Source organism: Sceloporus undulatus, chromosome 3 (genome assembly GCF_019175285.1).
Source record: "Sceloporus undulatus isolate JIND9_A2432 ecotype Alabama chromosome 3, SceUnd_v1.1, whole genome shotgun sequence".
NCBI lineage: Eukaryota > Metazoa > Chordata > Lepidosauria > Squamata > Phrynosomatidae > Sceloporus > Sceloporus undulatus.
The window spans coordinates 79,922,788-79,947,090 of record NC_056524.1 but is presented as its reverse complement, the minus strand read 5'-3'; the positions used below and the strand labels follow the sequence as shown (position 1 = coordinate 79,947,090).

Below are 24,303 nucleotides of genomic sequence, written 5' to 3'. Positions count from 1 at the left end.
AATTATATGCCAGATTAGTTGTTTTCTATTCTGTTAGTGGAAAAGCTGTACATTGTATAAATTGTGAAGCATATACTTTAAAAAAGGGATATACATCATTTCAATATTACATTTTACCAGACCAGGTTATGAAGAAGCTCAGAGGAATGTAACAGAGTTCAATTACAGTATGATTATGAAAGTTTCATTAAAAACAATCACCCAGATGGCATATATCTGGTATAGAAAGCTACAAAGAGGCTTAATGGAATATGTGTGTTGTGTTTCCTCATCTGTGTGTCAGGTGCTGAAATAATCTTAAAATGGGGTATATGAAACGCAAAATGTGGCATTTCTTCTTATCATTTCATTTCATTTCTTGAATTTCTTTCTGTCTTTTGCTATAAAAACTGAGTGTACCAACTTGTATCTATTCAAAAGACAGAACTGGGCATAAAAAACCACCACATTTTTGGATATTTGTTCTATATTTTGTTTTTCTTATTTTTAATTTTGAATGCCATCTTTCATGGCTGTTGTTATGTGCTTTCAAGTTGACCCTATATGATGCGATCACTGGATTCTCCTGTCAAGATTTATTTAGAGGTCTGCCATTGCCTTACTTTTAAGCTGATAAAGTGGAAATTGTCTAAGGCCACGCAGTGGGTTTCAATAGCTGAGCAGAGATTTGAACCCTGGTTTCTAGGAGTCCTAGTCCAACACTCAAACTACTGCATCACACTTTCTTTGCTGGGATATACTTTATGACATTTCATTACACTGATTGTCTTTCAATTGTACCTGCTCTTCCCCCCATTTAATGCCTATTAAATTATAGTCCAAGCCAAAGCATGAAACTTAGGTCTAACACTGATAAACCTCTTTCCCCTGTTTTGGTACATTTCTCATAAGCAGACATGTCTAATCCAATATTACTTATCTTCTTCTTTCGCTTTGACTCATATTCTTTAAAACACTTACACCCTAATCCAGATCCTTACATGTATTTTTATGTTTGTGTGCACTTCTGCTCTATTTTTTCAATAAAGACTATGGAGAGGAGACTTTATTGTGCTTATCAATATAATTCCTCCTTTGACACAACTGAGGAAGGTCTAACACAGGAATTCTTGCAGTGTTAGAAATATGTGTGCAATGAAAATAACATTTAGTATGCTCCCACTACAACTTGTGAGGATATCCATACAACCTTAGGTTCACCATAAATCAGTAATGGCTTGAAGGCCTACAACAACAGGAATACCTTTGGAGCTAGTGACCAAACTGGAGTAAAAAAAATTCTTTAATACAATTTTGTTGCATAGCATCTATTTTGTAGTTCAACCACTAGAGTCTAATACGCCATATAAAACCATTTGTCTGTGAGCAGAGGAACACTTTTCACAACTGGAAGCACACCATTGCATCACTTTCTTTTTGCACCTGTATGAAAAGCTTAACTAGATTCTTTTAAACCCTAAATTTCTTAATCATCCTTTCTGCAATTAACCCTTTCTATTTGTGTATTTAACCACTGAAGTATGACATTAATAATATTTACTATTTTGAATATTTATGTTGTCTCCAGAGAACGCAAACAGTTTTAGTACAATGCACTAAAATGATTGTCTCAATGTAAAAAAAAATCCTACAAATTTTGGATGATACATAATTATTCCTCAGCTATTACATGGAATTTTTCAACTGTAACTATGGTTGCAGTGGAAAATGAAGAAATCAGTTGAAATGTGTATTTTTGTTTTAAATATACACTGGAGTAGCCATTCACACAGTTGAGATAAATGGTTTAATGCAAAGGTTATTGGAGTATGTTGACCATGACAGAACAAATAAATGACAGAACCAATTCACTTCAAGGCCAGTTTGTCCTTCAGAAACAAAAGTGAGTTGAAGTCAGATTTGGTCATGCTTAGAGTACATTCACTGAAATCAGTGAAACCTAAGGTGTCTAACTACTGTATGCATCCTCAGTCATTTATGTCTGCAATAAAAACATAATCAATAACTTTGGCATTGTGAAGATCACCTTCACATTTTATTTATTTTTTAAAACTTTTTATTTCTATCTCGCTTTTCCAATTCAGATCAAAGCGGCGTACAAATCCAGATAAAATTACAATAATTTATGATGCCAAGGGGTTGATTGTAACATGTGCATCATTTCATTGTTTTAGATGTTTTCAAAATGGAATCCTACTGATTCTTCTTGGATTTATTGTTTTTGGAAAGCTCCTTACCAGCAATGCTATGCTAAATGTCACCATCTTTTTATATTAGAAACTCTTCAGAAACTTAAATGCTAAATGGATGTCTTGTCTTGCTAGATGTGGAACATCCTTGGAGCAGATATTGATTCTTCAGCAAAGCAGGCCTCAATTAAATAATTGGCCATATTTTAAAATTAAATATAATGAAAAAAAGTTTAGTTACTAATAGTGAGTTCTTTGAATCAATGGAAGATTAACATGAAAAAGGAGTCACTAGCAAATAGCATCAGAGACACCTAAAGACATTTTTACCATATTTTTAACATGCTTCTGCTCTTCATGTCCACAAACAGGTTAATTTTTATTGCCAAAAAAGCACACCTCTTTTGTCTAAAAGAGCAACAATGCCTTTCTGTCTATTAGTCTCATTGACTGTTTGACTGTCTCTGTTCAGAGAGAAAAGCCCAATGGGGCATGACTCTGGAGCTGCCAAGGCTGCTTGGCTGAAAGGTTAATGGTGGGGAGCCTTTTTCTACCTCAGAAGGTGGAAGCCAAGGACTAATGATTTATTCCAGGAATTGGTTTGGAAATACAGTTCCTCAGAGAACAGAGAAAGCAGGAGAATGTTCATATAAATGCTCTAAAAAGGAGAAGCCATCTTAAACATGAACTATTTCTAGAGTTGCTATTAAAAAAAGTCTTGGTCAACTTCAGAAGATGACCAAGTTTGTCTCCTATTTGTTTTATTCCTGTCTGTTCCCATCTATCTGTAGAGATGATATGAACAGACCTAGGATGAGAGGAAGTCTTGAGGTCATCCAACAAACAGAACACCATAAATAGGAAGCAAGGGACTGAATGCACAGGTCCACAGGTCCATGTTCCCCCCACTGGCATCATTCTGTATAGGCAATGCATACCAATAGTGCTGAGCTGGGACTGGCCAGACTTGATGCAGATCCAGGAGTTCCTACTCAAACCTGGCCTAAAATGCCCATAGCGCAGTCTAAAATGACTGGCTGTTTGTGGCAGAGTTTCCTGGAAACTCCACTTGTCAGCAGACTGCATGGCTGCACACCCCTTCTGTCACCACTGTGTTCCTTCTGAAAGTCCCAGTCACAACCTATGATGTTGTAAGGGGGTGCCTGGCCATGTGGGTGAAGCCAGGCACCCTTTAGCTGCCATTATGGGCTGCAGTGGGTCTTTAGAGGGAATGCAGCAACAATGATGCCAGGTAAGGGGCATGTGGCAGTGGCGTCTCCATGGTGCACAGTGAGCATGCATGTTAATAACCACCTGTTTCCAAAATAGCTCAGGGAGTGGAGAGGGAGTTGGCCTGTGGTATCATGCCTATGCATATGGACCCAAAATAGTTAAACAGTAAAGATGGAGCTGAGGATAGAGATCACAGATGCTTTGTGGGGATAGATAAGGCAAATTTTTATGTCCCATCAAATAAAGAACAATTTTACAAATGCAGTGGTAATGATGTGCAGATAAAGTACAAGGGATCAGCCATACTGTAGCATCCTGTAGATAACATTGACCATAGAATGAATGGATGATATTCAGAAGGGAAAAAGGAGAAAAAATAGTGGAAACTAACTAGATTGGTGAAATGGATTCAGATTCTTATTTGTGTAAATTATGTATGATATGCAATAAATAGCTTAGCACTAGAATGAAAAGAAACCTCAGTCAACAGGAAACTAATGATGATGATGACCTTGAGTCCCATTTTGATAGAAGGGCAGTATATAAATTCCATAAATAAATAAATAAATTCTTCTTATCCACCTCTCCCTGTGAATCGAGGTGGGGAACAACAATAAATAACACAACACATCTTGTAACAACAGTTAAAAAGATCATATGGAACCAATATACTGTGAGCCCTTCCCTTATGCAGGGGATCCATTCTGGACCATCACCACCCCGCATAAGGCAAAAAATGCCTATGCTTGAGCCCCACTGAAAAAATGGAGCTTGTGCATGTTGTGCGGTGTGGCGCCTGTGCCATGGCTGTGCACACCATTCTTTTTTTTATAGTGCAGCTTCAGCATAAGCTGGAAGCCGTGTATGGTACGGGCACAGTATATATTAAAATTAATCAATAAATACATTAAAATACATAGGCCTGATGGAAGAGACTAGTCTGTTCTGCTGATTTAAACTCAGACAGCTGAGCTGATTAATTTCTTCTGGCATGTTGTTCCACAATCTGAAGGTGACTGAAGAAAATGTCCTCTGGGTTACACCGGCCTAGTTTGGGCCAGTTGAAATAAATGTACCCCAGAGGACCTGAGTGCAGGGAATTGATTATACAGGAAGAGGCAATCCCATAGTTAACCTGGGCAAACCAGGGAGGGCTTTAAAGGTAATAACCAATACTTTGTACTTTACCAAGAAATACTTTGCCAACAAACTAACTGACAGCCAATGGAGTGATTTTAATGTTAGTGTGACATGGTCACTGTTAGATGCATGTATCTGTATCAGATGTAATGAATCTGTACGTGGTGTTTTGAACTAATTGAAGTTTCTAAACTTCATATAGTGGTAGCCCAATGTACAACACATTGCAGAAATCCAACTATATGATTACCTCAAAGTACATTACTTCCAATTCTAGGAAGGATTGCAGCTGGCCTAATAGCTAAAGCTGACAGTAAACACTCCTGACTGTTACATCTAACTGGGCTAATATTTTGAAGGACGGATCTAGGAGCACCCCCACACTGAGAACACAGTCTATCAGGGGAAGTGTAACCCCAGACATGTCCAAACTCAGGTTACATGATGTTGGTGGCATGGTGACTAGAGCTTTAAGGTACAGGTGCCATAACAAATTAATAAAGAACTGTAAGAATAATCTATGGATTAAATTCCCAAAACACACTCTTTATCTCTAGTGTTGTATACACATTTATTCAGAAGTAATTCTCTTTTGTTCAGTGGATCTTACTCCCAGGTTAGTAGGCATACAATTGCCACATGTATCTGATGTGTAATGAGATCACAGTGTTGGTCTTGGCTCTTATGCCCTTAAATATTATGAATATCATACTTTGTACTATTTTCTATCAATGTGAGATACACAAACTTACAAAAATTGTCAAATCAAAATTCATATACTGCAAGTGACAGAAAGATAGCAAGCCCATAAAACCAGAAGTTTTTATTACTCTTTGTTAGCAACCCTCCTTCCTTCAAACAGCATGAGTGATAAGTTGTAAGGACTATCCCAATGCATTTTCAATTAAATGACTAAATTAATGTAGAGACATTTAATTAAAGTTGTGCTAGTTTTTCCAAATGCTGTTAATTAAGCAGCTATCTAAAATTAAATCTCTACAAAACCCCTTTTATATTTCTGCAGCTCATCTGATACAGATATAATTAAAATTCTGGAAGTTCACCTAGATGCATCTGAATGTATTTCTCAAAAGTATGTTTTAAAAAATCCTGTAGTAATTTGGGAGGCAGTTCTTTTAATGGGATTTATATAAACCTTAGAGGAAATGTACAACACAAAAATAGCTGCATAAATAAATATGGGCTTCTGAGGCTGCACAGACTTTAATTCAGCATTTTGATTTTCTGCTGGTAAACATGAAAATATCTGAGAAAACAGGAACTCTCTAATCCTCTATTTCACTTTTTGAACCAACCCCAAATAAATTATGACTACTGGGGTGAAATTCATTCCCCTTATCCAGAACAAATATAATTCCAGATATTTGAAGGTTGGCTATGGTTATGCAAGTGGTAATAGAAAGGCACTCTCATTTCCTTCAGCCTGCAAATGCTGTAAATCATATAGGAGATTTTGATGCTGTAATCCTCTGCATACCTTCTGGGAAAAAATCCTGTTTAGCTCAATAAATCTTATAGAAGCAAATAAAATATTCTGCCATATTATAAAACCTACAGCATATCCCACTAACCAAAAAACCCGAGGTTGTCATATCAGCAGACCTAATAACTTAATCTGAGTGCTGAAATAATGCAAGCAACCAACGTCTTGATAAATTAATGTAGATGTGACAGTGCTGGTGAACAATGGTTTTAGAGATTCACACAGACCCTGGCTCACTTCAGAAAAACCACTTGAGGTTTTTAGGTATGCCACACAGAAGCTTCTAGATTTCTTTCTGGTCATGAGTCTTGAATGATATTTTCATCCACTTACCCCAAATAAAGTATGGTGTTGCTCTGTTATTTCTTTTTTTTTTAAAAAAGGTTTTCTTGTACTTCTGAAAATTTGCCACTTCTGTTGACAGTCCTCTGATTTATAGTTCTGCTATATTTGTATTTTATTTGTAGTTTCATACTATTCTATATGTAAACTGCTTAGAGATTCTATTACATTTGATAGTATATACTTATCAGTAACAAATTTTGTGATGTGCCTTGTTAACAAACCATTCAAATTACATAAGAATCACTACTCAGGCAACAGATTTGGCTATTAGTATATATATTCATGTTTATATGCAAGAAAAATCCAACATTGCCAAAATTTCACATAGTTTCCCCCTCCTATTCATTTTCTCCCAGACATCATTATGTGCCCACTGAGCATGTTGGAGAATTGAGATCACTATTAGTATATATAAGAATTAAATCCTTTCCTTCTTATGTTAGCCTTCTGTATGGATAATGTTATTCAAACCTGCAGTTGCAAATGTTAGAGATATGCTACCATTTTAAAATCACTTGTTTGCTACTATTGGTGCTACAAAGATGTCTCACGTTGATATAAAGTCATTCAGTTTTAACTGATTTGATAACTAGCAGCAGTCTACCTCCATATTGGGCTTGGGGCATTTATTAACTCAATTATACCTCTGGAAATATGTAAATATGAAAAGACAAAGCAACCACCTAGCCCAACCCCATTGCCACAAGTTTTTTATCTTTAAAAAACATATATACCATCAGGATGCTTGATGTAAATAAAGCCTCATTAATTTCATAGCCCATTTATGTGTTTCCAATGTAACAGTACTTCATTGTTTCTAGAAGCAACTAAGGCGGGTTACAAACCGCCATTTGGGACATCCTCAGGACGTCCCAGTTTAAAAAAGGGGTGTCTCTTCCAGATGCCCCTCTTCCTGTTACGGACTCTGTCCGTAACAAATGGCGGTGGCCGTTCCACACGGCCGCCGCCATCTTGACGTAACGGACCCTGTGCGTCTGCACGTCGCGCGGCGCTAATGATGTCGCGAGTGCGCCATTGGCGCCTCGTGGCATCATGAGCGCGCCGCCAGAAGAAGCTCCATTTTGGAGCTTCCTTTTTGCTCCGTAAGGGAGCCGCGCTGTTTGGCTGTGGCGGCTCCCTTGCGGAGCAAACAGTAGCGCTGGGAGACCGCCGCAAAGCGGCGGTTTGTAACGCCTCCCCATATGGTTGAAATGCACATCTGTACAATGTTTGCACAAGATTAGAATTTGTTGTACTCTTCTGTACCTCATTGCTAATGAGAAAGGCTGAGGTAGGAATGAGTTATTGGGCTAGGGCCAAAACAAAACAGGTGACCATCTGATAAATACAATGAATTGAGCATAAAGTACTAATGTGTTCAGGATTTTAAAATCATATGAAACAATATACATGGGAAGAGAGTGTGGGTCCGTCAGAGTTATGAATCATGCCTCAGGATTTACCTTGCAATGTGATATGACAGAGTGGATGAAGTTAATAAGTGCATTGTTGCTCAGCCCCGTCATGCCCTCTCCATTTTGTGGTACTGAGTGCACGGACAGACTTCAAATTTTAAGGCATAGGGCACGTTATTCCTATCTATTCTTATATGCTCAAAAGAAACTCTGAAAAAATACAGTGTTTTGAAAATGTACACATTTAGAACCCCCTGAAACCTGTATGTGCAGAGCATACCAGCTCCTCCCCACTTTCAAAGCCAGTGAACATTTCAAAAAGAAAATCACCTAACAAATTACTGGACCAATTCTGTATGGGTCATATTTCATGTTACAAATGTGCAACCGAAACACTGTGTAGAATTAAACATGTGGAGATTTTATGACTGATATTGGCATGCTACAGCTGCTCCTACTCTTCTGCTTTGTCCATTAGGAAACATAATGTTTCAGTTCACTCAAGCACTATGTCAAGCAACTACAGCTTATACCGACATCGATCACAAATGTTTCTGTACAGCATGTGTGGAATGAATTAATAACACTTTATTTTTAAATCACAGCAATAATCTTGTGTGGGCCAAAGTCCATTCTTTCAAAAGCATATCACATCCCTCTTGCATCTGACAATGTAAAGTTTTGCCTGTGAAAGTTCACAATCATTTTGTTGGTCATTTAGGTGCCACAATGACAGTCCTTTGTTTTTGTAGCAACACAGAAAGAGATGGCTACTTTTTGGCATGGGGTAGAAGTGAAGAGTAGATTAAGTAGTCATAGCCTGCTTGGGACTTTGGGGCCAGGCACATATGTAATAAATTGCCATTGAATAGCAGGAAAGAAGCTGAATGAAGCCATGTACTCATACTGTTTGATATCATAGGTAAAGGTAAAGGTAGTCCCTTGACATGAATGCCTCATCATAACTAACTGTATGGGGTGGTGCTCATCTCTGTTTTTAAGCCAAAGAGCCAACATTGTCCAAGGACTGTTCTGGTGGTCATGGGGCCAGCATGACTACAGTGAAAGCTGTTACCTTCCCACTGACTAGTGGTACCTATCTGTCTACTTGCATTTTCATGCTTTTGAACTGCTAGGTTGGCAGAAGCTGGGACAAGTGATAGGAGCTCACCCCATCAAGCACACTCAGGCCTCGAACTGCCAACCTCCTGATCTTCCAATCATCAGAACTGGCGTCTTAACCACTAAGCCATCATAAAGATATCTAATTATCATGATATGAACCAACCATACCATCTGTCATGGCAAGCTTATTCAGAGACCTCTGTATGGGCTCAAAATCAATAACAATGTGGATATCCATGTGCCTTTCCTGCCTGTTTGCTGTTCACTGGTGGAACTATAATTGTGTAACCAGAACGTAACTTGTATACTGACACTGACCACGAGTATATTCAATCATCTCTAAGGTGGAATAAATATGCTGAAGAGATAGCATATTTGCAAGAAAGGAAATATAGTCCATTATCCTTATGCGTACTCATGGGAATGACTTCCTTTGTCCTGGACAGTTTGCTATCTTGGAAGATGTTTTACTGCCAAATGCTGAATCTAAAAAACTAATGACCGCCCTGGAAAGCATGTTTTAACTACCAAACCTTTTGTACACTTATTGAGACATTGGTTGTGTTCTCTCACCTTCCATTTTGGATGGGCATATTGCATTATCATTTGCTTCTGAAGATAGTAGTTGTGATTTGAGCCAGAAGATCCTGGCCAATAGGCTAATAATTACCTTCTTTAAAAGAAAAAGTAGACAAATAAATACAGCCTGCCCATTCTCACAAGGGTCCTTTCTGGTTTTTCACAGTTAATGTATTTAATTAATTTGTTTATATCCTATCCAAGGAGGATAGAGTGGCATTTTATAGTGCAACACTGATTCTAAGCTCTGACAAACTACAGTTGTGGTAGTGAGAAACCAAAGTTACAATGCTTGGCTACTGCCTAAAAACAGCTTGTCTATGGCCTCTTCATCTCTCTTTCAGTAACATTTATTTACAAGGACAATACATGACTTGTGAGCCTTCCTTCCTTCCCTCCCTCCTTCCTTCCTTCCTTCCTTCCTTCCTTCCTTCCTTCCTATATTATTTCTCAGTCTACAAGGACTCCCAGAGTTATGAACAAACAAAATTTTATCTATGTTACAGGAGAGGTGCATTCCCAGAAGCTTCTACAATTGTTCTTTGCTTTTAAAACTGAGCAGTATGCTCTCTATACAACTTTTTTTTTAAATGAATGGTAGTCAATGAAGAGGTAAAACTGGAAGCAGACTTCATTAATTCTGCTGCTGAATTTTGGAGGTCTGCAGTAAGTTAATTGGTGTGAAAAGGGTTTCAGATAATCACATTTCTCTACATTTGAGATCTCACAGGAAGCATCTTTTTGGGTTGCTAAAAGAAGAGTTTAAATTTTTACTTAGGCTCTGTCTGCACTGCAGAAATAGTCCAAGTTGACACCATTTTAATCAGTATAGTTCAATTCTATGGAATTCTGGAAATTGTAGTATGTTATGGCACCAGATCTTTCTGACAAGTAAGGCTAAATGTCTCAGAAAACCACAATTTCCAGAATTCTATAGTATTGAGCCATGGCAGTTAAAGCACTGTCAACCTGGATTATTTCTACAGTGTGGATGCAGCATTGCTGGATTCAAAGACTCTTTGTGGCTGTATAAACAGCCCTGAAGGGGCAGCCTCCAGTCGTCCCTTCTTCAGCTGGATCGGGGCTGAAACAATCACATGCCACAGCCCCAATCCAGCCTTTCCAGGGTGCAATAGCCATGCCACCGCAGCTATATGGCTCTCTTTCAGTGCTGCGTTGTGCGGACGCAGCGCAGGAGGACTGCCATGGGGCTGTGCGCTGTGTAGAGTGGTGTGCAGCATCACGGTGTCCTGGGGGGCGGAGTTGGTGTGTACATCATGTGGATGCAATGCCCAGACTCCACCCCCAGGCCGGCCTTAATGGCTGCTCTGAAGAGCCCCTTTGTCTCCCAAAGCCCAAATGAACAGAAGGGATGTCCTCTGCTTGCTTGGATATCCCTTCATAACATCTTAACTGACAACAACAGGAACAACAACAACATCTTGACAAAATGTAGGCCTGTGATTCTAATATTGTTATATTTTTCTTTCCCCAGTGTGATTTTTAACACTTTTTTTCTGATAAAGAAGCCAGTGGAGCTTCAAAAGCTTGCATCATATATTTTGTGCATTTTGATTTCTCCAATAAAAGTATCATAGTTTTATGGATTTTGTACATTGAACTGAAAGGTCCGTTCTTCTAAAGATTTATCTTTTAGTGCTAACAGAAAACAATAATTGCCGAAATAATCCATGTTTTACATATTTACAGAAATCTTATTCTTATGTACTCATACAAATAAAAAAGTATTTAGCAGTGCAGCCTGTGCTTTAATGAAAAAAGCATTATCATCATAATGCTGCAAACCCTGACACAAAACTAGACTAAAGTTAATCATGAATAAATTAAATAAATTGGTAATGTAAGATGGATATGCAATTAAAACACTGTTAGCAGAGAACTGGAAACACAGCTGTATACAGCTTAAGGATAAATCAGGGAGCAACGCAGATGCTTATAAGAAATGATTATGGTAGAGCAGGTGCCAACTACAGCTCTCCAGTCCATCGTTACTTTGTGTGAAGGGGTATTTAAAGTTAGAGTCAGTGGGGAGGGAATTTAGGCTCACTTGATGTGCTAGAATATCAGAAGTCCTCCAGCTTGCAGAATAATTATAGGAACAACAATAGCAATCTTAACAATGATGGTCATGGTATGGAACCAACAACAAAACAATTGTTAGGCTTATATGTATCCAAAGTGGAAAGAATTCTTTGGCAGGTAACCAGGTGCCACTAATGGACAATTCTGCAAGCTACCACAATAAAGTATGAATGTAAGAAAAGCATTGACCAAACAGTGGGAGAACTGGATGGCTTCAAATGTGTGACAAACCGCTTCACTGCATAAATAAACATCACAGTTGGAATGGCAATATATAGGTAGAAACAGGTTTAAAAATATGTTTGTGTGTTTGTTATAGGTTGAGGACATACAAAAGGAAGCACTTCTTCACAATGGGCAAAATTAACTTGTGAATTTTGTTGGGCTGGATTGAAACTATGGTACATTTGCTGAATTTAGTTCCCTTTGGAATAAATCTAATTGTCAGTCCCACCTAAAATAAACTCACCAACACAATGGACCCCTACAGATAGGCCAAAATAAAGCTGCTTCAGGACACTTTGGAGGTATGCTGTTTAAATGACACATGCATCTTAAGAGGCCAGAAGCCTCACCAAAGCTGCGCTCCAGTCCTTAGGACTGGAGCATGGCTTTGGTGCAGCTTCTGGCCTCTTAGGAAGCATGAATCATTTAAACAGCATACCTCCAAAGTGACCTGAAACAGCTTTATTTTGGCCTGTCTGTATGGCCTCTATGTGACAACACATTATATAAGTGTTGACTCATCATTCAGAAACTGATTCAGTGGGTATCCTTTAATCGTAACTAGCAACTGAATTTAAGTCACTGGAATTAATAGGACTTAATTTGGACTAATTTGGTCAATAGGATTCCACAGACCCTAGGTTCGATGAACTCAGTTTGATGATGAACACTATTTTGCATAGTTTTAATTAAAAAAAAACATATCCATAAACATTTCATAGATGAAAACAGAGACATATTTGGCCATGCAACATCCAAGCGTTGTCAAGATGATAAAAGTTATTCGTGAGGAAGAACAGACAAGCTAGGAGAGTCTGCAGCAGTTTGCTTTTGCCTGACCCTACTGGGAAAGGCAAAATTCTGCCTCTTTCTTCCCATTTCTCCTGGTGCATTAATGGAATGCAAACAATTTTTGCATTTTGAATTTACTTTAAAACAACTGAAACAACCTGAAGAGAAAGAGAAAAGTGAGATGAGGAGAGAGAAACTGGAATATTGTAAAAGCAGCTGGAAAAGAAACGACAATGAAGGATTAATTGGGACTGTCTCTGCCAAACTGAGAAAGTTGGTGGCTATGTTGTAGACAAATTCAAGGAAGAAGAAGTTCCTGTTAGACATTACAGTAGTACAAATCTACGTATTGACAAGTAGTAGAATTCTGCCTACCAGACTTTGAGGATAAAACAGAGTGTCACAGTGAGACTCACCTAACCAACTTCTTTTCTCTGATGGCAGCACAATGGGTCTTTTTGAGCCCACTGCTGCCACCAATTATGTGAAGGTGATGGCCACTATCCCACCAATTCTTTGGTGTCAAACCCAGGACTCTATAAAGTGTCACCTGCATTATATCACTCTTTAGATGCCAGCCCTCTGGGTTTCAAATTTCCCCCCAGCTTGGCACCAACTATTCTTTGATAGCCACACACCCATTATCTAATGTGTCCCAAATCTAAAAGACTTTTCTCAATGTTGGTAATGTTTTAATGTACTTCTGAAATCACTTCAGATAGCTGCTTGTTGAAACAAAGTAAGAAATTTATTCATAAGTCAGGCTAAATCCAGTATCTCTTTTAGTGGATGGTATTCACAGTGGATACAGTCATACGTTTAACAGTTTATTTAGCTTGTTTTTGTAACTGTTTCTCTATAGCTTTATTTATGTTTCCTTACAGACTAATTTCTCATAGAATCTTTATTAAACTTTTGTATCTTATAACCCCTCTGGTTGCCTGTAATTCCACTAGTCACCAACACTAGGCAGATTATCACATACAGATGGGATAGGGATGGGATCGCTCCCCCTTCCTTATCCCATCATTAACCTATCCATGACTGTGATAGTGTGAAAGGCTTTTAAATTGTAGTGCTGATATGACCATTAATGCATCATTAAAGTGGCATTGCAATAACATGAACTTCCATTAATGCAAAATGCTGGCCAATGTCACTTTAATGATGGGTTAATGATGGGATAATGATGGGATCTGCACAATGTCATCTGAAAGTCTTTTGCGAGATTGTGATCAATTGTGCTTTTCAGATGGGTTAATGATGGGATCTGTGCAACGTTGTCTGAAAGTCCTTCCCACACTTGAGGGACAAGGACAGAATAACCCCCATGTGATAATCTGCTATGTCTCCCGCAGGATATTACAACAATATAATTAAGGACACTCTTCGTCCCTTTCTTGGTATTTAAAACTCTTTCTACCTCCCCCCTCATAGCAGCCTAATTGAGCCTCAATGGCTCTTCAACCCTGTCATGCTCAGTCTGGAGGAGGACTCAGAGGACTGAAAGAATGAACCAGAGCCTCTGGGAACTGAGTCCGCAGCTGTGGAACTTGAATCTGGCTCTAGCTCTGCTGTGCCTGATCTATCAGAGCCTGTGACATCTCTGGAGGCTCAGCAGTCCAGTCTCTCTGTGGCAGAGTCTGTGACATGGAAGAGGGTCAAGGGGTGTGTGTCTACCTTTGGTTAGCATAGAGCCGAAAGGGAGTGACTTCGAAGGTGGAGGAGGCTTTATCAGAAATGTGCTGGCAATCAGACGCACCTGAATGCCTGCAGCGTCCCCATATAAGCAGCTGTAGAATTTTGTCTCGTTGCCAGTGATTATCTGACCTTCATGGGGAAACTACTCTGTCTCCCATTGTTTTTTGGACTGAAACCTTGCTTCTTCAACTGCTGACCCATCTTGACTTTCTGGAATTCTTGACCCTTTGGACTGCCTTATCAATATGCCTATCTGATACCCTGGATGTTGGACTTCTTGACAAATCTCTTGGTAAAACCTCTTCTGATTTTGGACTTGGATTCAGAGACTGTCTTTCGTTTTGCACTAGCTCTACCAGCCAGGGGGTTGTTTGGGAACTGATATTGTCTTATCAGCCATTTGGCCACATTCTTGGACAAACCCTTACACTAAACATCAATTCCCTTCAAACCTGCTTCTCCCACTTATATACCCACTTGGGAACAGCCCCCACCTTTTCCTGTCTTTGCTCCCATTAGCCAGTGTCAAAGTTTTAATCTGCCTGTTGTCTCCACACAGAGGTTGGCCATTACCCTAATGGCCTGCTTATGACCTTCTGAAGGACATTTAAATGGCCTTTTTTTGAAACTGAACACTGGACTAAATGGAACAAAATAGAAATTTGTTGTAATATACATTTATATGTTCTCACTGTTTGATGGCTGAGATCTAATTCTTTTCATAGGGTTAAGTTTTTAAACAAAGACTGGATGGCCACCTATTGGAAACTCTTTGATTGTGTATTCCTCCATGGCAAGGGATTGGACTAGATGGGTCTTGCGATCTCTTCCAACTCCATGATTCTATGGCTCTAAGGTTCTTGAATGGCATGCAGGGCTCTTGTTCTACTGATAAATGGGGATTGGGAGGAATCATACTAATTACTGTCTAGATCTGGACAAATGGTATAGCAAGCCATTTTAAAGCAAAACAATTCCTTGATTTCTGAGGGTAGACACTGTAACCCTCAAAAAAGGCCATGGAAATGCATGCAGCCCAACAGTTTGTTTACTCACTCCTGTTCTAAATCATACAGAAAAATATTTCACACCCTTTTATGATGCAAAAGTTCACTTCTATGCATAATGCTGTTGCTTTACAGGATGATATTTTCAAATGCAACCAGGAGGAGCAGTAAATGTGCACTAAGCCAGATAGATAAAATTTTGCTGGATCCAATAAAATTTAATTGTATTAAACCAAGTCCCTAGTTTTTCAAAAGAAACAGCTCAAGAAATTTTCCAACACCTTCATCACTCCTTCCCTGGATAAAGATTGCACAAAGAGATCCATTGTAGTTATTTGAAACAACAGAATCAGCACATAATATTCCAACTGCTAAAGTCAAGCTTGTTGTGCTTTTATCACTGGACAAAATCTAATGTATGCCTGGACTTCCAGTGACACAATAGTGGTCTTCTCCCAAGGCAGCTCCCACTCCCTCTAACTGCTCTAGAGGTCCCTGAACTTTCTGCAGCAGAATTTTGAGAGCATGTGCATGGCTCTTTGGAGGAGCAGGAAACAGCCTTTTCAGCGACAGATACCATTCTCTCAGCAGATGGGATTAATTGGATACCATCCAGTACATTTAGGCATGCCACAGCTGTACTTCAGCTTCCAGTAGCAATAAATCTACACAAAAGAATGCTCAGTTAGGTTGTATGTTATTTCAGATCACCAAAGTCTAGCACTGATACTACAACAGAATATTTATATGGGCTTCTAGGAATATTAATTCAATTTCTTACCTTGCAGAGTTTGCAAAGATAAATGTTAGCAATAGCAAGTACATTTATGTACCACTTACTTATCTACTAAGTGGTTTACAAAGTGTAAGCTAATTGCCCCCAACAAGCTGGGAACTCATTTTAGTGACTTACAGAAGAGTGACAAGCTGAGTTGACCCAGAGCCCCTAGCTGGTATTGAATTCACAACCTTGTGGTTTGTGAGTGAGTGGCTGCAGTATAGGCATTTAACCACTGTGCCACCAGGGCTCCATATTCACAGTGTTGGGTGTAATCTTCTGTTCAGATAACTAAGTATACACCCCTGTGCTTATCATTAATCATTCAGTCTCTAAATAGTTTTAAATACATTTTAACCCACCCTTTGTTCATCTACTTAGCTATAATATAAAAAAGAAGAGCTGCTTGAACCTGACATGCATAGAATTCGAAAAGGCAAATATTTGACACTGCTGAAATATCACAAAACAGCTGGAAGTGGAATTTCTCTTGAAAGTTTCACACATTGCTAAAACCTAGCATGCAGATTTCCACATGGAAGATGCCCAATAGAACCAAATATTAAGCTCATAGAAGAGAGACATGGTGCTGATGGTACAGGCCAAAAACACAAAATCAATTAATTAATTGACAGCCTATTCAGGGACCATGAAAATTATAACCTTGGCAGCAATTCTTATTCTCACGGAACATAGAACAATTTCTTAACTGTTGGAACTAAAAGAGATATTCAGATTCCAATAAAATAAAATAAAATAAATTTAAAAAAAATCAAATACTCCCTCTGTTGGGAAGATGACAGTTGCCTTAAATAATATAGATGTTTTACTTTGCAAAGAATAAGACTATTTATGTTTTTTTTTTAAAAACAGTAGATTAACCAGGAAAAGGTTTCCAGAGTGGAGCATGGAAATATTATCTCAGTTGTTTGATCCAGAGATGCTCAGCAGAGTTAAATAAGCAAATCAGCAAATTAAATGCCACTGAATAACTTGAGTAAATAATAGCCCTGTACTCTGATATCCATCCATCCATTCGTTTCCTTTTAGGAAATTTAAACATTTGTGCATATCTGGCAGAAAAGTACCATCTTTTATAAACAGTCATAATGTGAAGTATAATGCTTCAATAGTTCCTCTGACCCACTTTGGTCTTTCAATTATCTGTAGTACATGTATGCTTAAACTGAAATACATAGTTTCATATAATCCAGTCAGCAAAGATACCTAAAATAGCCGTTAGGAACTTGATTCCTTGTTGTGGGAATTTAATCCTCAATGTAGGGGAAAAAATGCACAGCTTATTCTTTTAGCTGGTGCAAATATAATTGCTGTTCTGACTGAGAAATTGATGCATGTCTACATGGATCTTGTTGTAGGGATGTTTCAGTGTGTTATTTGAATGTAGCCATCCACATGCTATCCACACCCACATCCTCACTAGACTGGCCAGTGCTTATACATATTGAGGAACTTTCCTGAGAGCATTGACAGCCAGCTTCACTCCTATGTACACAATGTGGATTGTCAAACTGTCCTTTTTCCCAAACACAGAAGCCTGTGTTTTAGTTCTACATGTGGGCAACAGCTGCTTCTCATGCACAGAGCTCAGCTGCACAAGGAAAAGAATTGTTGGTTCAGAATCTATGCATATATTTCATAGGGGAATGATAGGGGATAGGGGAAATCCAAATTCTACTCTCCACTAGAAAATCTGCTTAATTATTTGCTGAATGGTCATCATAAACTAAATTTCATTGATTAATTGGTTCAGTTTTGGTGAGACTATTGGTTGAATTTTGAACTCAGTATTTAATCCTTGCTAATTGTACAATATGACCCGGAGCAATGGATGCAAGCTGCAGGAAAAGAGATTCCACCTCAACATTAGGAGGAACTTCCTGACAGTAAGGACTGTTCGACAGTGGAACACACTTCCTCGGAGTGTAGTGGAGTCTCCCTCCTTGGAGGTCTTTAAACAGAGGCTGGATGGCCATCTGTCGGGGATGCTTTGATTTGGATTTCCTGCATGGCAGGGAGTTGGACTGGATGGCCCTTGTGGTCTCTTCCAACTCTGATTCTATGATTCTATGATTCAATTTATTGCAAGTGTTCATAATATATATAATTTTTTTAAAAAAAAACATGTATGTTCCCTATAACAACACAGGGATTCCTCCTGCCCACCAGATGACCACTGTGACTTCTAGCATGCCTCACCATGGATTTTGCTGGTTTGGGTGATGGAACATGCAATCCAACAATATCTGGATAGGCCTGATTTATCAGTTCACACTACCTTGAACTGAACATTTAATACATTTTTCAGTCTGAGTTTGATCTTTTTGTTTTACAAAGAAACTTTAATTATCTCATAAAAGCAAAACCATCTTTTTGATGGCTTTAACAGCTTGATCAAACTTGGCCAGTGACCACAATGAATATCATGCTTTGTAATTTTAGATTTGGTTCTACAGGCATAATCTTAGTACATGCACAATGGAAGGAATCATTAAATTACCTGTAAAGGGTAGTGTTTAAAATTAATGTTCTCAAGAAATGTTTAAAAGGGTACAGAAAATGGACATGAGCAATGAAAGCAAACTTAAAACTCAGTCTTCTATCATGCAATAAAATATTGTCATAGGATTTTGAGAAGGAAAGGAAGCATAAATACTAGTGATTCCTATTTAAAATCTGAAGCATGAGGATGTGTAGTAGCAACCAGGAACCTCCTCCACAGTACCTGCAAATAGATGATGAGATCTATAGCTCATTTTTCAATGAATGCTAGATGCATGCAGTAGTTTCCTACCAGATGTATGTCAGCAACTAAATGCATAACGCCTCTATCTGCACATGGTTCCTTATCCAGTTAAGGATAAATGTGTGTACGCCTATGTCCAGGTCTTAATGATTTGAGCAGCTGTTCTGAACAGCTGAACATACTGATTATTTAAGGCATGAGCAAAGTTGCTCTATTGCTCACAGTGTATAAATTTCCTTCTTGAATGGAAAATATGTGATTTTTAAATAACTTTTTCAAAACATACATTTTGAGACCACAAACTAAAAACATTATCTGACTTGCACTCTTGGGAATATGCTATATGCTCTTGTTATCTTAAAAGGTTTTCTATGTTTCTTAAGTTCAGACATTTTGAAATGTTTTAAAACATGCACACAGAATCACCTATATTTATATTGGGAGTGGGATCCATATGTGTCTCGCTTTGCCTTATGAGGATTAAAAACAAACAAAGATATCACTGCAATCAACACTAAATGAATATCAGCTTTTTATTACACAATATTACCTGTAGGAGTTTCCATCTTCCATTCAAGTCTTCAAGGCGATTGAGAGAGTAGGGGGAAAGCTGTATCTCAGTTGAGGTAAATTGATGAGCTAGGTCATTAACACTGTCCACATTCTCTTTGAGAGGGGCAATTTCTGCTTGGTAAACCTGTATAAAGAAAAAAAAATCTAAATAAAGTTCTGTACATTGACAAAACCTTTATTATAAATTACATAAAGCCCAAGCCTATTGTTAATGCAAATCAACAGCAAACTATCTTGTAGTCATATATTCAGAGCCTGGTATGAAGCTCTACACTAAAGGTGGTGACATATACTTTCATTTTTGTTTTTACCAGAAACCCAAGATCCATCATCTGGAGTCTGGTTGAAAACACATTTAGAATGATAAGGCCAAAAATTCAATTTGGGTATTAGAACTGATTGAAGCACATATTCCTCCCAAACAAAATTCAACTTCTGGTTATCCCTAGTTCAAGAATATAATTAAGCTGGAGGCATTCATTTTGCTGATATTAGTTTTAAACATCTTGGAGTCAGAGGTCTTTGTCAATTTTCTCCAGATCATTCAAATATCTGCAAGAAGAGTCAGATCTATCTTCTGCCCCTCCTTACTCTAGACCAGCTAGATCAGCAGTAGTTGTTGGGGTTGATACTACAACATCATTTAATACTGTGGGAGAAGGCAAGCAAACAAACAAACAAAAAAGCTTTCCCAAGATTGAGAAGTGATGGAGAAGACTTTAGAAAAATAAAAAGTTAAGGCTGCCTGTAGTCTCCCTGCAAGAGCTGCTCCCATAGTGGTTGCATCCATAGCACTTGTATGTAATTTAAACAAAAGCATTGGAGGAGACAAGACAAGCAGAGAACTCCAGAGAACACTGAAAACAGCCACATAAATTACAATCTAGTGAAATATTTTCTCAGTGTCTTTTAAAAACTGACTAGAGATTTAACACAATATATTCTGAAATAATACCAGGCTGGCTTAAAAAGATATTGCATAATTTGATTTTCTATATTAACTTTCTTTCATCAGGACAGCTATAGATTTCATTTCCCACTTTTATTTGCAGAGGTGAAATAGGTTTTTCAATGGACTAAGCGCTGTGTTTCCTCCCTGCTTTCGATATCCATAGCAGTAAAACTCTTTTTTTTCTTTCACCAAATAGAGATGAGAAATGGAATGGAATAAATTCAGTAGAACAGTACAGATTATGGCATTCTAACAACTGATTAATATGAAACAAAGCAAACTGCCAAGAAACCAAAGCTATTCTCCCCTTTGAAAGGGACCACCAAAAAATAAAAAAATAAAAATACAGACTGTCTGCTTTTGAGCAATGAGAAATTTAAAGAGCAGTGCTACTAAGGACTTTATCACGTCAGCCTGCTGTCCCACCACAATCACACTAGTTAACAAATGGAAGCATACTGATTTGGCATCATATCTTATCACACCTTCCCTCATGATAGTGCTTTGGTGATCCATGGTGGTGTGATGTTTTTGATATTGCCAAACTCTGTCTTCTGGGAGGAAGCATGGAAAGAGTGATTGTGGCTGCCAATTGCCTCTTGAAGCTGGCTTTTGTATGAATATGCAGAGTTGGTGGCTTTAGGTGATGTCTGGCAGCTGTGATGACTCCTCCTCCCTGCTCCTGAAGCAAGGGGCTGTTGTGTACACATTAACACAGCAGCCTGCACAAGTGATTGCAGCCACCAACTACATCCTGAACCCAGCTACTGTGTGAATGCATACCACATGACTGCCTGATAAGTGCAACAGCAGTGGAATGAACCTATTGCGTGAAGGCAGAAATGGAATAACAGCAAGACCGAGAGCCTATTGACAAGTTTTGCCCATCAATGAAAAGTAAGAAATGGGATGGAAGGCAGTAGCAGGACAATCACAACATTCTTGATGTGTACCAGCCAAAGAAGCTTTTATCCTGTTAAAACTGTGCTTTCTAGCCTTGGATGAAAAAACACTGGATATGCATTTGTAACATTTACCTTAGAAATGAATAGAGCAGAAGTGCAGGCCAAAAGACACTCCTACATCTCAGCCCACCAGCAAACTCTAGTTAGCAGCTCTTTCTTCTCTCTACCCAGCCCTTCAGTCTGTGTGCTTGGCAGTGCTTGGCACATTATCGTCTTAAAAAGCTAATATTAGTATTGATTTAAGCAGCCAGGTATTTGATATCTCATCAGCTACAATTTGATTTATATGCAAATACTGGATTCATTCTGTGGGATAACTAGTCTTTCTTTTTATGAAAGAAATAGGCTGATTGTGGGATTTATACATTAATATTTATCATTTTCAGTGTGACATTCTACATATCCTTTATCCTCTGGCACATTAGGCCAATGTCCACAATAAGAACACTGGATGATCTCCATGCACAGAGCATCAACTCTGAGTGCCTCAGCCACCCATGCTCTGTTGGAGTACTAATGGTCCTCAAAGAAATTGATGGGAGTGAATATAATTTATAGATGTTTCTTACAAAGCACAAAAGGTGATGTCAGTGAAGACACATGTGAGTGGAGTAATGAGTTACATTGTGCTGTGCAAGCCAAACTATCTTCAGTATCAAAAATCTCTTTATATACAGCCTCAGTTTGGTCATCTTGACTTCCAGCGAGGCTTCTGGATTATTCTGATTTCTTGTTTGCAGTCCCCATTTCTATCAATGGGAATTCTTTTACTATTTCTATTTATTCATTGTCTAGATTGAACTTGTGAAGGTCCTCAATGATCATTATTTTTGTTTTCTTTATGTTCAGCATTAAGCCTGCCTTTGCAGTTTTATCTTTGATCTTCCTTAGTAGGTGTTCCAGGTCTGTGAGGTTTTCTGCTAGTACTATGGTGTCATCTGCATATCTTAGATTGTTGATATTCCTTCCTCCTATTTTCACTCCTCCTTCTTCTGTGTCCAAGCCTGCTTTTCTTATAATATGATCTGCATATTTAAAAGGACAAAGGAGGTCCTGGGAAATTAGTTGAGTGTTATGGTCTTTGAGAAGTGAAGAGCCACTTCAGGCAGTGCGGGGGCACCTTGTTCTGGGGGGTTGTGATGTGCGAACAGAACTAGACTTTCATAGGATTTGTACTCCTGATGAAGGCCCTTTAGTGGAACTTGTATTTAAAGAAATAAAACACAGTTTCAGGTGAAAACAAGTCAGTGAGTGAACTGGAACAAAGACAATTTGTAACAAGTGAAGTAATCTACACATTATAACAACAAGCCTTGAGTGCCAACTGCCAAAAAGATAATAACTTAACATCTATCTGTAAATAAACATTTTTTTGTCTTATGGTTTACAAAGGTGTGGCTTGAAGTAATTTATAAATAATGCTACCAAGAATAATAAAACACTTAATAGAAAAGGATACTGGGAGCCCATATCTGAGTCACTTGTTAAGTGAGTAGACTAGGGTAAAAAATGGGGCCATTGAGAGGACCAAGAGTTAAAGAGATATGCTATAAGACAGCAGAAGAATACTGTATAACCTAGTGGTCACAATGACATTTTGGGTGTGCTGCACACCACTCTTTTTAGGGGGGAAAAAGACCACTTCACCTAAATGATAGTGATAGAATACACTGTTTCCCTGTGGCATCTCCTGCATGGAGGTCCAATGATCACACTTTTCAACCTGTATGTGTCAAAACGTATTAATTTTGTAGTAGAACAATCTTTGATATTTGTTGACACATAAAAGCTTGCTTCCTGGCTTACTGGGAGGCAGCAGGAGTCATGCCCAGTTAATGTTGGTGTCAGTTTGTCACACCCCAAGTGAAAGGGAACCATGCAGCAGCATCCAGCCATATGGAATCCCATATCTGTCACCCCGAGTGTCACTTGGCAATCTGGCTCATTTACCCAGACCCATACCAGTGTTAATCAGATGTGCAGCTGGAACTAATGAAGTTGTGCCCCCTCCCCCCAAATTTATGTGTCTTGGTGTGCCTTGTTGTGGTCACTGGAGCAAGTACTTTTAGGCAACATTCTTGTAACTTGGTACTTAAGTAATAGTCAACATTCTTGGATCACTGTGTACTCACTGTAGCTACAAGACTGTTACTTGAAATATTTACAGTTCATTGTTTTATTGTCAGAAGATCTTACAATTAAGGCTATACTTGTGCAGTTCCTGTTCATATCCTACGTATTACTTGCTTTCTTTTCTTTGCATGTTCATTTTTATAAGGAGCACATTACTTGTTACTTTAAAATATTTTGTGATTATTATACACAGAAATGCCATATTATAATAATATTAAAATATTTTTAAAAGCCCAGATCTCCAAAAATCTAATGCACAGTTCTGAAATGTGTAGACTATTTGTTACACAGTATCAGTTGTTTCATTTCATTTAAAGAATGGATTTATGTATTTGTTACTAAACAATGTAACATGTTACAGATTCGATGGTTAGGTTTGTTACATTCACACTTGTTACACTGTCCCTGAAAGTATACAGTTAAAAAGATTTTATATATCATCAGTATCGGCTTCCCATGCTGAATTTTATAAAACTGATGACAAGACACTGAAAGAGTAAGTACACAGAAATAGCAGGCTTCCTACCACAGGAAAGCTACCGAACAGCATTTCTTTAAGCTATAAGCAGTCCTACATTTCTGAGACCTGCAGCTTTATATTTGGTTACATCATTATAAAACAGGAATGGTTCTCACTGGTGCATTACTGTGTGAAATATATCATACCAACTACAGAGCTGGCATAAGAATCAAGGTTTAATAATCTCTCTTAAAAGATACATACTTGAGACACAGATTTCCCTATCTTTGACATCTTATTCTTTATGTGGTCCTTTC

At 38.3% G+C, this 24,303-nt stretch overlaps 1 protein-coding gene across 14 annotated transcripts in view; it reads right to left on the bottom strand.

The window, feature by feature from the left end:
- The window catches only part of DMD (dystrophin), a 1,477,396-nt gene that overhangs the window by 188,422 nt on the left and 1,264,671 nt on the right, over window positions 1-24,303 (bottom strand). For all 14 annotated transcript variants that reach the window (XM_042458881.1, XM_042458877.1, XM_042458883.1 and 11 more), the window contains one exon: window positions 19,454-19,600. In XM_042458881.1, the coding sequence (XP_042314815.1) occupies window positions 19,454-19,600 (147 nt within the window). The remainder of the gene's footprint in view (window positions 1-19,453; window positions 19,601-24,303) is intronic.